A 13,636-nucleotide genomic window follows, 5' to 3' on the forward strand; every position below is an offset into this window, starting at 1 on the left:
ACCCTTCCTGTGTGAGGAGGCAGCGCCCCACAGCTGGTGAGGGGCAGGCAGCCAGGAGACCTGGGCTATTGTCCATCTGCATCCCTGGTCTGGGGAGAGGGAGCAAAACAGCACCTCGGTACCCCACGTGTAGTGTGAAGCTGGTGATAGAGCTGCTCTGTCCGGCACTGGGAGCTGCAGGTTGCTCTCTGGGAGCCATCAGGAGGAAGGCTTTCCTCTCTGAGGAGGAAGGCCAGCCTCAGCCTCAGAGGAAGGCAGGGCAGCTCAGCATGACAGATACCTCTGCTTTCTCCTCTCAGTTTACAGCAAGGGGAATCTGCAAAGTGCTCACTGAGAAGGAAATCAAGTTCCTCGACACAGGTGGGTGACTCCTGCTCCCCAGCAGTGCTGCTGCAGGGGATGTGAGAAGATGCTGCTGTGCCCGGGCTGGGGGCTCATCGCCACAGGGTGGGACATGGTCTGCAGGATGGAGTCCAGTGTCTGCTCAGTCCCCCTGGCAGTCCTGTACTCTGCCTCTGACCTGGAGCTGTGGGGTCAACAGAGGGGAGCAGGTCCTGTGTTTGCTAGCTGTGAGGCAGCGTAGGTCTGTGCACACCACAGAAGCAAAAACATCCCCCACTGAACTCCTGGTCCACAGAGCTCAGACAACATTGCTTTTTCTTCTTCCCATTTCCCTCCCATCATTTCTCACAGCTATTTCTGCTCTCTGCTATTTCTGTTACCTCTGGAGGATCACAGCTACCACCTTCAGTCTTCACACTCAAACTCCTTTCTCTCTGCCACTTGGGACAGGCTTGCAGCTCCTCTTGGCTTGTTGCTCTCAGCTTGGGGCTGCCTTTGGGCCATGGAGTTATCCTTCCCTGCCCTGGGACTGGGTGCTTGGGCCCAGCTGGAGGTCAAGGCAGGACATATTCCTTGCTGGGGTGCTCAAGGCACAGCCATTAGCCATCAGCCTCTCCTGGAACTTTTCCTGCAGAGTCGCCTCAGTGTTGGCATGTTCACGGTGTCCCCCTGCTCCGGTTCCATCAGTCCCGGGGGCCAGCAGAAGATCTCAGTGGAATGCCTTGCCAGGCAGGAGGGGGCGTGTGAGAAGCAGCTCTACGTTGACATCACGGGCAGAGACCCCAAGGACAATCCCCTCGGCATTCCCTTTACCCTGATTGCCAAGTCCTGCCTCCCAGGTACCTACTGCCCACAGTGCCCTTGGTCACACCTGCTGCTGATCAGCACCTGAACTTGCTGCTTGGACAGAGAGCCATGCTAGGCCTGGGTTCCCTCCTTAAAATCCTCAGAGGTTCCAGCCCTCTTCGAGTCCACCAGTGGACTCATCCCTCCCAGCTGAGAGGGATGCATGGAAGGATAAAAGGAAAGCAATGCTCTCTAAGGCTGAGTTTGACTGAGCTCCATCCTCAGCCAGCTCCCCCACCCAAGGCTGGGTTTAGCAGTCACCCGGGCAGAAAGGGCTTATCAAGCCTTCTGAGAGGCCAGCAGGGCCCAGATAAACACATCAGGGAGGCTTCTCCGTGCTCATCCCTCTGGTGTGTCCACAGCACTTGTTCAGGACGTCACATCAATCTTTGAGGACTTCCCGATCTGCAGCAGCAGCGACCTCGTCCAGAAGATGCAGTCGGTGAAAGGCGCCGGCCTGTTCGTCACAGATGAGAACAGATTCCTCTTCAGCAATATTCAGGTTGGGCGAGAGGCTGAAGCTCATTTCAGTATCTACAACGCACGCCATCTGCCATGTGACGTGGTCCTCTCCATCAAACCGCTGTCTGGAGAGGTAAGAACAGGAGGCCAAGGTGGAACAGAAGGCCAAGGAGGTGGTTGCCCTCTAAGGGCCGTTTGAGAGCCTGTTTTGTTCTCCGGGTGCATTGATCCTGTGGCCCAGACAAGGCTAGCTCAGTGCAGGTCAAAGTGCAGGGGAGGGCAGCAGAACCAGGGAGCAGTTGTGTGGAATTCTGCATGTCTTGGTTTTGGCTCACACCTCTGGGTCTTAGGTGGGAGAAGTGAATCCTTCTGAACCTCTCTGGGAAGCACACACAGAGAGGGGATGTTATGACCTGACGTGCCAGGGCTCAAAGAAGAGCATTTTCTCAGTTATGAATTGACATGCCAGAACTCCGAGCAGAGCATTTTCTCAGGCTCCCTGGCTTTTCCTTTTCCTTGAAGGCCAGTTCTAGGTCATTTGCAGGGTTTTCCATGCAATGCCCACCTCCCAGATAGGCTGGGGCAGCTGCCAGCCCTCAAAACACACAGTGCTTCAGCACAAAGTCGGCATTCCCTGGGAGGGAGGGAGCCTGCCCAGGGAAGCAGGAAGGAAGACACAGTGTCTGGGACTGCTCTCATTAATGCGTGTATGGATAAAACTGCGTCATGTTGAAAGGTGTTTCCTCCTAACACTGCTCTCTGGGTTCCCTCAAGGAAAAAAGCCCTATCGAAAACATTTTCAAGTTGTATCCAGTCAAGATGTCCATTCCCGGCTCATCCTATGCCATTGCTACGGTGACCTTCACCCCACCAGAGGAGCAGAACTACAACTGCACTTTCAAGGCTTCTCTTGTCATCCCAAAAGGGTAACTGACCCTGTGAAATACTGGGGGAGGCCTCACTGATAGCTGCCTCTCCCCTGGGAAGGCACAGACCTCTTGTTAGCGCTAATGCTGTCAGTAGCCTTAGGCAGAGTACTTGGCATGAGATGATCTGGGAGCCAATAGCCCTTAGAGCAGGAGAATGAGGCTGATGGTTTAGCCTGTGTGAGGAACTGTGAAGACAGGGAAATAGTACAGGTGGCCAACCGCAAGTTACTGAGATGTGCTGCAGCTGAGCTGGGGGTTTCCAACGACAAAGGCTTAGATGAAGCAGTTTCTGTGCCAGCAAGTCAGCAGTCACGTTTTCTCTTTGTTTCTGTAAAATTAAGTGATCCTGTGTGACCCCCTGGCATTCATTAAGCTATTTTATGTGAGTATTTGCAGCTGGTATGAAAGAGGAGCCCAGTTCCTCTGCCCTGGGACCTGTGAACTGGGGCTTTGACCTGCCCTTCCTCAACCCTTTAGTGGCTGAATTGGAGCAAGAGAAGTCTAATTTCTAATGAGCAATTGCTTTTTTACTGTTCTTGGAAAAGATCTTTACTGCTAGTGACAATCATTTCTATTTGCCTTCTTGCTTTTGTACTGCTTTCATGCTGTGCTTTTGCTCGTTGCATAAGTCTCATCTCACTGCAGCCAGGGGATTTGCCATATCTCATCTGGTGCCTTCTCATTTACCTGCTGTGCTGCATAATTCAATTAAGTGAAATTATTTTTAAGTGTTATTGTGGAAGGCTCTGGCTCTTTGGAGCAGATTCCTCTTGTGAATGGCCCTGAGTGGATTGGGAAGAGGCTGGTGGGGGCTGTGTTGTGGGGTACAGGAGCACCAGGCAAGGAAAACACTGTGGGTGGCCCTTGTTGCTTCGCTTGCCCAGTGAGAAGTGGGTTAGTGCCAGCTGAAATTGTTTCTGTGCCTCTCCTGCAGCTCTGTGGGAATTGAACCCCAAATCCTGACCTTCACCATCAGCGGGAAGGGGCACGAGCCGCGGTTGACAGTCGTGTGCTCAAGTGCTCGCAGCGAGAGCGGAAACGCCGTGCTGCGCTTCAAGAGGCTCCAGCTGTGGGATTCAGAGGTGCTCCCTCTGGTCACCCGTAACGATGGCATCATACCAGTCAAGGTGAGGAGGACCTGCTCGAGGAATGGTCTGGTTTGGGAACAAGTGCTTGTGGCACAGGGGAAGGGTCCCAAAGAACATGGCAAACCTGGAAAGAGGTGTCAGAAATTCTTTTTGAACAAGGACTGACGTCTGTTCTCCAAGAAGGGAGTTCTTGGAAATTTTCTGCCCAGTCTTTCTTCTTTAAGTTGAACACAAGAAAGGTGGTGGAGTATTTTCCCCTGTCTCTCAGGTCACCTTTTGTTCTCATGGGCATGTGTGATTTCCCAGTTCCATTAGATTGTATTTGATCCCAGTTTATTACATTTTAAGTAGACTTAGAGGTGGTTTAAATACATTCTGCTCATTACTTTCTGCCCTGTTTGGTTCTGTGTCACTTCTATCCAGATGCCTCTGGATGCCCTTTTTTCCCTGGCTGGTTTGACTTAACTTTTGTGCTAAGTGCTGTTTGTAGTGGGAGAGGCGCTGGCCTCCCGTGTGGGACCAGCAGCTCTGCAGTGTCAGTCCCTGTGCCATCCTGGACTCACAGTACCCTTGTGCTCTGGCTTCTCTTTTCTCAGTTTATGTTACTCCAGGAGGATGAGCATAGAATGTTCTTCTTGAAAGGCAGGACCTCCCCAGTCAAGGTATTCCACACTGGAGATGTGAAAAAGGAGCTCATTGGAAAAGGTAAATCCATTAACCATGAAGTGCAATTGTGCACAGAGGGAAAACGTGTGCCCTGCTCTTGGTTCTCTGAGCAGCAGCCAGATGTTAGGCACAGTTTCTTTCCTTGGGCTCTCTGTCCCCCAAGCTTTTCTTGGGGGCTTTTTGCAGGGTCTCCTCCTAGCAAGCTGTAGCAAGTTCTGTTCTTCTAGACGTGGTGGGTTGAGTTGTGGGGGACTGCCACTACCTCAGGGGACCCTCTGAGGTATTTGCTGCACGTGGGAAGGTACCAGCCTGAACAGACACAGCCCTTGAGCACACAGCCAGCCAGCAGAAGCCCAAAGCACTCTTTGGCTCAGCTTTCCATATGGCTGGAGCTGGCTGGAAGCAGATGGAATGAGGGCTGGGCATCAGCCTGAGGTTAAGCTGTGTCTGGAGGTGGCTGTCTTGTGAACAGAGGAAAAGGGTCTGGAACCACTCTGGAACCACAGGGGGTAGAACCTGTGCTTAGAAGGCAGCTGGTTTCAACCTCTTATTCCTCATGTATGCTATGGAAATATTTCCTCTGTGCAGCTGTACCACCTAACTCTGATTTCCATTGCTGTGCAGCGAGCAAGCTCCCAAAGAAGCCTTTCTTCCTTCTGAGTCCCGGGCAATCAACTGAGTTTGATGTAATTTTCAAACCCACCCTGGCTCAACATCTGGAAGGGAAGATTCATGTGTTAGTGAAGGACAGCTACTCTAACGAGACCCTAATAGAGCTGGTGGGTGAAGGCCACAAGGAGGAATTCACCCTGCTTGGACTAGAGGATGACACACAGGAAAGGAATGTTAAGAGCAGTCTGAAGAAAGACATCACTGATGGTAAGAGAGGAGAGACTGCCAAGGTGGAGCAAGGAAGAGGAAAATATCTGATCATTTGTGTCCTCTCTCTAGCCAGGCCTGGGCTGTCTCCCACGGGACTTGGTGGCCTGTGGGTGTGGTAGCCATGCATGCAGAGCAGTGTGTGCTGTGCTGCACGTCACTGGCTTAGGGATGTGTCCCTGGAAGTGGTGAAACTGCCTGGGGAGCTCCCTCTCATAGGGGGGAAGGCTTGGAGCAAGGAAGCATTGAACATGCAGGTGTCTGTGCATGTCAGGGGGCAGGTGGAGCTCCCTGCATGCTGAGATCCCTTGCTCTCCTCCTTAACAGCTGTCAGAGTGAATCACATCGAGTTTGGGGACTGTCCTGTCGGGAAGCGCTGCTACAGGACCTTCGCCGTCACCAACCGCAGCCTTAAGCAGTTCATGCGCTTTGAGTGGGAGGCAGATGCCCCATTCCTGTTCTCCCCCAAGGTGAGCGTGGACTGCTCTGCCTTTCCCCATTGCTCAGGCCCTGCCCTGGTGTTCCCAGGAGCTGGCAGGGAGTGCTCACATACCACTGATAGCCCATTCCAGTGCCACGTGGGAGATGCAGTCCCTGGCTTGGCTGGGCCAAGGCTGCCAGCCTTGCAGAAAAGGTTTCATGTTACGGGAGGTGGCACCTTCTGTTCATACTTTTGTCTATCAAACTTCACTAAATCCACTCTGAGGTGCAGATTCCTGGCACAGCTGCTCACCACGTCCGTCAGTCCCTTTTGCTGTCAGTCCTGCCCTTGGCAGTGCTTCCAGTTTGGTCTTGACTCCCTGATTCTCCCTAGGTGGGACACCTCCATCCTGGCTGTGCCAAGGACATCACAGTGATCTTGAAATCAGATGTCCCAGCCACCTTCAGGAGGCCCCTTGTGAAATGTAAGATGACCAAGGTCAACTTTGAGCTGCCACAAAAGAAGGTTCCTGACTGGGATGACCAAATGTGCATTGTCACATGGAAGGATACCACCAGGAAAGACCCGGCAGCCGCCACGCGGCCTAAAATAAAGCAGGTAAGAAGCAAAATGGCAAGAAAAGCCAACCCGGGTTTTACAAAAAGAACCACTAGAACACCATCACTGCTGGCTGAGCAGCTCCTGCTTCCTCTGGACATTGGACAGCCATGAGGTTCACCAGCAGCGCATTTGAACGGAGAGGTGGAGGCACAGGGACCGGATACACGCACAGGAGAGGAGGAAGCCTTTTGATAAGAGACCTTCAGCCACACCCAAAGCCTCAGTCTGGGCCACAAACACAAGTGTTGCAGCCCATGTAGAATGGAAGGCAATGTTTTACGATTTTATCCCATTTTACGGTGTTAGAAATCTCTTCAGCTGATTGGTGCCCTTTTACCAACAAGGAATTTAGTCTGCTGCACTCTGTCTCTTCTTTTGCAGTGGAGAGAAATACACTTCTCCTGCATGTTCTGGTGAACTCCAAGTTTTGTCTGCATGAGAATTTAGTTGTGGTCTCTGTATTTGGTGTGGGATATCTCATCATGGTGTAGCCCAGGCACTGCATGACTCTACGAAGGAGTCTGGAGAAGGATCATCTCCAAAGAGTCTTACTTTCATTGTCATTATTGCCAAACACACTCATCTTGGGTAGAGGTTATTTCCGAGTTTCTGGACCATTTTAAGGCCTCTAAACCATCCTCTTTTCTATCAGAATATCTGCAGTTGGAGATTTTCCTAGTGAGATCTTTCACATCCCAAAATGCCCATCCCCAGCTCCAAGCAGTTGCTCCAGACAGGAGACCTGGAGAGCACTTTCTTCTAAGACAAGAAGAAAAAGGTGCTTTCTAGAACTCTTCACTCTTGGGGTTCTCCATCCACAGAGCTCCAGCAGGGGAACTTAACCCTAGTTTGGAGACCTGCAGGATTTATAGGAACGAGGAAAAAAGCCAGGCCCTCTGCAAGATTGAAGTACAGGGACTGGAATGCAGCTGTAGTCTCTCTGGGTGTATTAACAACTGTGGTAGTTACCTCTTGGATCAGTGGGCAGAAACAAGTACTGTAGCAAAGCAGTCCCAGTTTTGTCATCTTTCCAGGGCAGTAAAAGTGAATGGTCCTTTCTAGTGATCTTGGAGGCCAGAAGATTCCCTTCTCAGCCTGACTTTCTGGGCTCTGCTCAGTGATTCTTCCCTCCTCTGTTTGCAGGTGGTCGAGACAGCCCCGGAACCGGCTCACACTGTGGTGGAGGAGAGCAGACAGGAGTTGGAGGTGTACCGCAGTGCTGTGGTTGCCTACACCCAGTTCAAGCTGAGCACGACCATGATTCAGTTCAAGAGTACCTTGCCCTTCCAGACAGGGACAGCCACGTGAGTGCTGGAGGCCCTGTGAGCAGGAGCTGCCTTTGCCCAAGGCTGACCCAGAACTGCTTCCCAGAACTCTACCCCACCCAAGCCAGCACAGGCCCTTTTACGTGCACGCAAAGCCAAGCAGGAGGTGGTGCTCAGGAGAGGCTCAATGCTGCCATACCTTTCTGCTGAGAACAGCCATGGGTTTGCTTTCACTGTATGTCACCTGTCCTCATCTGCTCCAGAATAAGTTTGCAGTCAAACCAAGACCTAAAGTCCAGAATAAACCCCTTAGCTTCAATGTCCTGGGCACCATGTTGGCCCTTTTCTCTTAAACTTCCAGACTTTGAAATCTTTTCTTGGGCCACCCAGGACAGCAGTCTGAGCATGGCTGGGTTGCCTGGGGAAGATGCTCCTCAGGAGAAAGTGGTATCAGTAGTCCATCAGACAATATTACTGTACTATTTGCTTTATACTTCTTGGACATTTTTTTATTCCTCCTTCTTGCTTTTTAGTTTCACACTGCAAAACACAGGCGAGGTAGCTCTGGAATACTCCTGGGAGAAACCTGCAGGGAGTGAACCAGTGAAGAAGCTGAAGAAGCCATACTCAACCACTCTGATGCGTAAGAGCATTTCACTTGGTAGCTGAGGGCCCGGGGAGAAGACCCTGCCACTTCAGTTCAAAACATGAATTGCTTTTTCATCCTTGTCCACGCATCCACTTTCATCAGCACCTTCCCAGCTGCAGCTGGAGAGTTTTCTCCTTGTCCCCCTCTGCCTTTCAGCCCCTTCTGTTCTTGCTGAGCCACTTCTGCTCTGCAAAGCAGCTGAGCCAGGCTCTGGGGAGAGCCACGTGCCGGGTCAGGACTAGGAAGGGGGACACCAGGTCATCTCTTTGAGAAGTCTGAGACCGGGAAAAACAGTGGTGTAACGAGTGAGCTGCCCTGCAGCCACTGTCTGTGTGCAGTTCCCCACTCCAGGGCAAACGCAAAGTCACTGTCTGAAACCAGCTTTCCTGCTTTGGTGCAGGAGTGTGTGCTCAGGCAGAGACCCTGCTCCCGACACTCTGTCTCCTGCTAGAATAAAGTACTTGACCAGAGATTCTCCAAGTGCATCCCAGCTCTCTTCCACCTACCTGCAGCAGGAGGCAGAGTTGCTGGGAACACAGGATTTTGTCTTTGGAAGGTATCCTCTTCCTCCCTGCAGGTCGGTTCCTCTCCTATGATACTGTAAAGCATCGCAGAAAGCTGCTGCGTCTTTTCTGGTCGGAGCAGGACCATCCTTCGGAGACACATCCTAAAGTGCGGAGGCTGCGGCGGCCTGCTGAGCAGCAGCAGGATTCTGAGCAGCAGCAGGAGCCAGATTCCAAGTGGCAGCAGGATTCTGAGCAGGAGCAGGATTCCGAGCAGGATTCCGAGCAGGATTCCGTGCAGGATTCCGTGCAGGAGCTGGATTCCGTGCAGGAGCTGGATTCCGTGCAGGAGCTGGATTTCGTGCAGGAGCTGGATTTTGAGCAGCAGCAGTATTCTGAGCAGGAGGACCGTGTCAGCACCTCCCTAGAAGTTTTTCCAGATGTTGTCCATGACCTGTTCTCAATCAACCCCTACTGTGGCATCATTGCTCCTGGCCAGAAGGAGACCTTTGACGTGCAGTTCTTCCCAGAGTGCCTGGGGAAGTTTAAGACCACCCTGCTGTGCAGGTGGGAAATATCTCCACGCTTGCCAACTCATGCTACTGATGGGTATCACTGAATCACAGGGTGGGACAGGGTGGGAAGGACCACGCTAGGTCATCTGGTGCCACTTCCCTGCTGAAGCGGGGTCATCCCAGACTACGTGGCACAGGGTTGTGTCCAGAGGACTCTGGAATAATTCCAGTGAAGGACACTCCACGCCCTCTCTGCGCAACTTATCACCTTCACAGGAAAGAAGTTCTTCCTCAGGTTCAGGTGGAATTGTCTTGTTCAGGTTCTGCCCGTTGCCTCTTGCCCTGTTGCTGGGCATCACTAAGCCCAGCCTGGTTCACCCCCCAACACCCTCCCTTCAGTCCCTCTGACTGGGATGGGGAGCCCCAGGGAGGCAGCAGAAACACCCACAGGAGCACAGAAAGATCCTCATCTTTCATCATCATCTTTCACCCCTTGGCAGGGAGGCACTGGGAAAAGACACTGTATGAAACAGTAAGCTTGTGGAGGGTTGCAAAATCTGCAACAAGAGATCCAGGGACCAGCCAGTCCCCAGCTCTGCTTCCTTTTGGGACAAGCAAGGCCTGCTTCTCCACATGGAACCCCATGTGCTGTAGTTGGTCCCCGGGCATTTAACTGGTCCTGTTCCTGCCCTTGCATCTCTGCAGCCTCCATGCAGCTAGTGCAGCTGTTAAATCTGCTGCTCGCTGCTTGCACAGAGACAGGATGCAACACTGTGTGCCCTGCAAGGAGACAGAAAAGCGGCGGGCTGGGAATGTTCCTCTGGCTAATACCAGTCCCTCTCTTCCTAGGATTCCTAACCTGCAGCCAGGTGAGAAGATGGGGCAGGTGACTTTGGAAGGCAGAGCCCAGGAGAAGGACAGTCTGGATAAACCATTAGAAGAGACAGAGTAAGGCCAGGGACCCAAGAAGGAGGTGCTCTAAAGACCAACACTTGAGTGACAACATTTGTGTCAGCTGGAGCGTGCGGCAGGAGCTGGTGACATCCTACCTTCTGCTGCTGGTGGTCTCCCACCCTTCACCAGAGACCTCTGCAGCTACCCTCCCACGTTCCAGTGAGCACCTCCCTCTTACCTAAGTTGATTAACTAATTGTTGATTAGATTGATAAGTAATTGATAATTGTCCGTTAACTGTTAATAAACAATTGCTAATAAATTGTTAATTGTCAGCTTGTCTTGGTTTGAAAGACAGGTGTCTGCCAGACCTCTCTGGAATGGAGAATGAGATCCCCCTTCCCTACCAATTATTATAACTTTGAAATTAAGGGGCTTTCAGGCAAAGATGTGGGAAAAGGAGTGTCAGTTCTTTACCAGTATGTACAAGGCAAACAACCAACACCACCGGCAGCAAGGACAAACAGAACCAGAGACCCAAGCCCAGCCTTCCCTCGGCTGCAGGCACTTTCCCTTTGGTGTAGTTCCAGTCACAGCCGGGCAGGGAAGGGAGGCAAATAATGAATAAAGCAATTGCTAGAGAAACTTTAATTATTATTGAGGGGCTCAGAAAGGGACACAGCCCTCGAGGTGTGGCTTCACCAATGCCCAGCACAGAAGGACAATCGCTGCCCTGATCCTGATGGCTACACTACTGCTGATACAGGCCCAGTGCTATTGGCCTTTTTGTCCACCTGGGCACACCTGGGCTCAGGTTCAGCTGTTGTCAGTCAGCTTCCCAGCCACTCTTTCCACAGCTGGGCGATGCAGAGGGTGAGTGTGGCCAAAGTGTACGAGCCAGCACTTGCCAGTGGCGTCAGCCCATGGATCCAGCCAGTCCAGGGCCCTCTGCAGCCTTCCTGCCCTCCAGCAGGTCCGCCTCTGAGCCAGCTTCTCATCCAAAGAGGGACATTGAGGTGCTGGAGCAAGTCCAGAGAAGAGAAAGGAAGTTGATTAAGGGTCTAGAGAACAAGTCTGATGAGAAATGGCTGAGAGAACAGAGAGCTGGGGAGGGTTCAGTCTTGAGCAAAGGAGGCCCAGGGGGAACTGTCGCTATTGGACATGAAATGAGTACACAGAAGCTTGGTAAGTTCAAAAGAGAAAAAGAGCTAATTTAATTTCTGACTTTGCAATATCTAGAATTCTAAAAGTGACAGTGGATTGGAGGATGAAATTACCACCTCTCTAACCACACTGGTCAAACCAACAGTCCATCAATTCTCTCCTCCCGCAAAGAAGAATGCAAAACAATCATTATTTACGTGAACAGTGTGTGAGAACTCCAGTAGAAATATGTAAGCATCAGAAGGCATAGAAAACTTTTAAAGGAGCTTTAAAGCTTTCAAATGAACTATAAAGGAAAACTTCACACTTTTAAAAACCAGGGCAACAGAGAATGTCATCACTCTCTACACCAGCCTGACAGGCTGTACTTAGATGGGGACCGGGCCCTCCTCACAGTGACAGGACAAGAGGACACGGTCTTAAGCTGCGCTAGGGAGGTTAAGTTGCACATCAGGAGGAATTTCTTCACAGAAAGGATTGTTAAACATTGGAAGGCCCTGCCCTGGGAGGTGGTGGAGCCACCTTCTCTGAGGGTGTTCAAGGACCAGCTCAATGCTCTGGTCTGCTTGACAAGGTGGTGTTTGGTCCAAAGCTTGATGAAATTCTCTCAGAGATCTCTTACAACCTAATTGATTCTGTGATTCTCTGCAATTAACACCTGGTAAAGACAGGGAATCCTTTCAAATTAAGTATGATAAACTGTAATGTTTTGTAAAAGGATTTCACAGGAGCTCACATATTACCCTGACCAATCAATAAGATAGACATAAATCCCTAAAATGGTTAACAGTTCTCTGGTCTTTTTATCCACAAAGCATACAGTATTCTACAGTTTTAGAGCTATAATGAATCTCTGAAATCATATTAAGCTGGAATCAAATAATAATTTAATTGCTAATAGCAAGAATCCTGTTAAATTATTTGAGCAGGAAGAGCAACTCCACTTGCCTTTGAAAATTTGTAATCAAGTTAATGGTATAAGTTCTTCAGCAGCAATTGTTTGGGTCATCTCTGGGTAAAACATATAGGCAATTGAACCACCATTTTCTTGAATGGGCCCTAAATTGCACTGTGTTTTCTCAATCCTTGTGCATGTTTTCCTTAATTTTCTAGCTTGTGTGGGCAAGGCCAAAATACCCAAGATACAAATTCATTAAGATGTCAGGACGTTCTGGATTGTTCACACATAATCTGTAACCAAAGCCTCATGTCACTGTTTGACACTGGCACAATGCCAGCGCCCCCATGAAAATGCAACCTCTCAATTGAATGCTGTGAAATGCGATCAAGAACAGAGCAGAGCAGGCCCAAGCTTAATAACAAAGGAAAAAAACAACTTTATTAAGCTACTACTACTATACTACTATAAAAGAAAAAAAAAAGAAAATCACACACAAAATTCAAAATGAAAACCTTTCAAAACATTCCTCCTCCCACCACCAAACCACAACAAACACAAACCACAGTGAGACACGACTTGGACCCTTAATCAAGAATTCACCCTTCAATATAATCAATACTAAGTCCATCAGGGGAGAGAGGAGTCTCCCTTGCACCACAGACCCCCAGGAAACACAGCTGCCACTTCTTGTGTTTTCATGTCACACATGGCACTGCCTGGAGCGAATCTGCCAGCGTGACACCCTCCTCTCCATGTCACAGTGCTCTCACCACCGTGCATGGACAGACTGCTCATAGGGCTCCTTTAAGGAGGCTTTGCCAAGGACCAACAGGAACAACAGTCCAGTGTCTCATTTTGGAACTACAGTCCCCCCCATTTTCTTCCTCCCCTGGGGCCGAGGGTGAAAACAGAGATCTCCATCTTCCTGAAGACAGAGGGCACCATCACACCCTCCTCAACTTTCTCTGTTCATTCCTGAACTGGTAGTTGATGAAGCAGGTCTCTTGGCTCACCACGCATTCTCCTAAAATACAGTCTCTCTCTTGGAGGAGAAAATTGGTTCAGTCTATGGCTAACAAGAAAAAGTCCAGCCAAAAGCCACTCCACCATATTCCCCCCCAGTCTTCTTTCCCTAACATCCCAGGTCCCAGGCTGTCTCTCTTCCTCTCTTTCAAACCAAGGAGGAATAATGTTTTCACAAAGCTTTCATTTCTCAAGGAAGGGTTAAAAGTCCCGACTCCCTGGATGGCTCTTGGCCCAGGCTCCAGCTCCCACACTGAGCACACTTCCCCCCCCCTTCCTTCTCTGCCAGAGTACTGTCGGCACTGTCACTGTCCCTTTCTTTCTTGAGAGAGAGATTCTGGGGGAAAACGCGAACATCCCAGATTTCCTCCACCCTTCATCTGCAGTGGGACAGCCCAGTTCCAGTCCCTCCATCCTTCGGCCTTACCTCAGCCAGGCCACATGGCTTTCCCTCCCCCACCCAGCCACG

At 50.7% G+C, this 13,636-nt stretch overlaps 3 protein-coding genes across 3 annotated transcripts in view; all 3 read left to right on the forward strand.

Annotated features, from left to right (window-relative positions):
* The window catches only part of LOC121468955 (uncharacterized), a 2,238,800-nt gene that overhangs the window by 1,668,411 nt on the left and 556,753 nt on the right, over positions 1–13,636 (forward strand). The window lies entirely within an intron of this gene.
* On the forward strand, positions 304–2,580 carry LOC140681311 (hydrocephalus-inducing protein-like). The gene is made up of 4 exons (XM_072920874.1): positions 304–360; positions 977–1,181; positions 1,551–1,783; positions 2,425–2,580. The coding sequence occupies exons 2-4, from the start codon at positions 995–997 to the stop codon at positions 2,578–2,580; spliced, it is 576 nt and encodes a 191-aa protein (XP_072776975.1). The 5' UTR covers positions 304–360; positions 977–994.
* Positions 2,661–10,420, forward strand: LOC105760323 (hydrocephalus-inducing protein homolog). The gene is made up of 10 exons (XM_072920875.1): positions 2,661–2,665; positions 3,514–3,706; positions 4,264–4,372; positions 4,958–5,212; positions 5,540–5,682; positions 6,027–6,251; positions 7,398–7,558; positions 8,053–8,162; positions 8,746–9,238; positions 10,036–10,420. Exons 1-10 carry the CDS (start codon positions 2,661–2,663, stop codon positions 10,136–10,138), a joined length of 1,797 nt encoding a protein of 598 aa, XP_072776976.1. The 3' UTR covers positions 10,139–10,420.

This window comes from Taeniopygia guttata, chromosome 34 (assembly GCF_048771995.1).
Source record: "Taeniopygia guttata chromosome 34, bTaeGut7.mat, whole genome shotgun sequence".
Lineage (NCBI taxonomy): Eukaryota > Metazoa > Chordata > Aves > Passeriformes > Estrildidae > Taeniopygia > Taeniopygia guttata.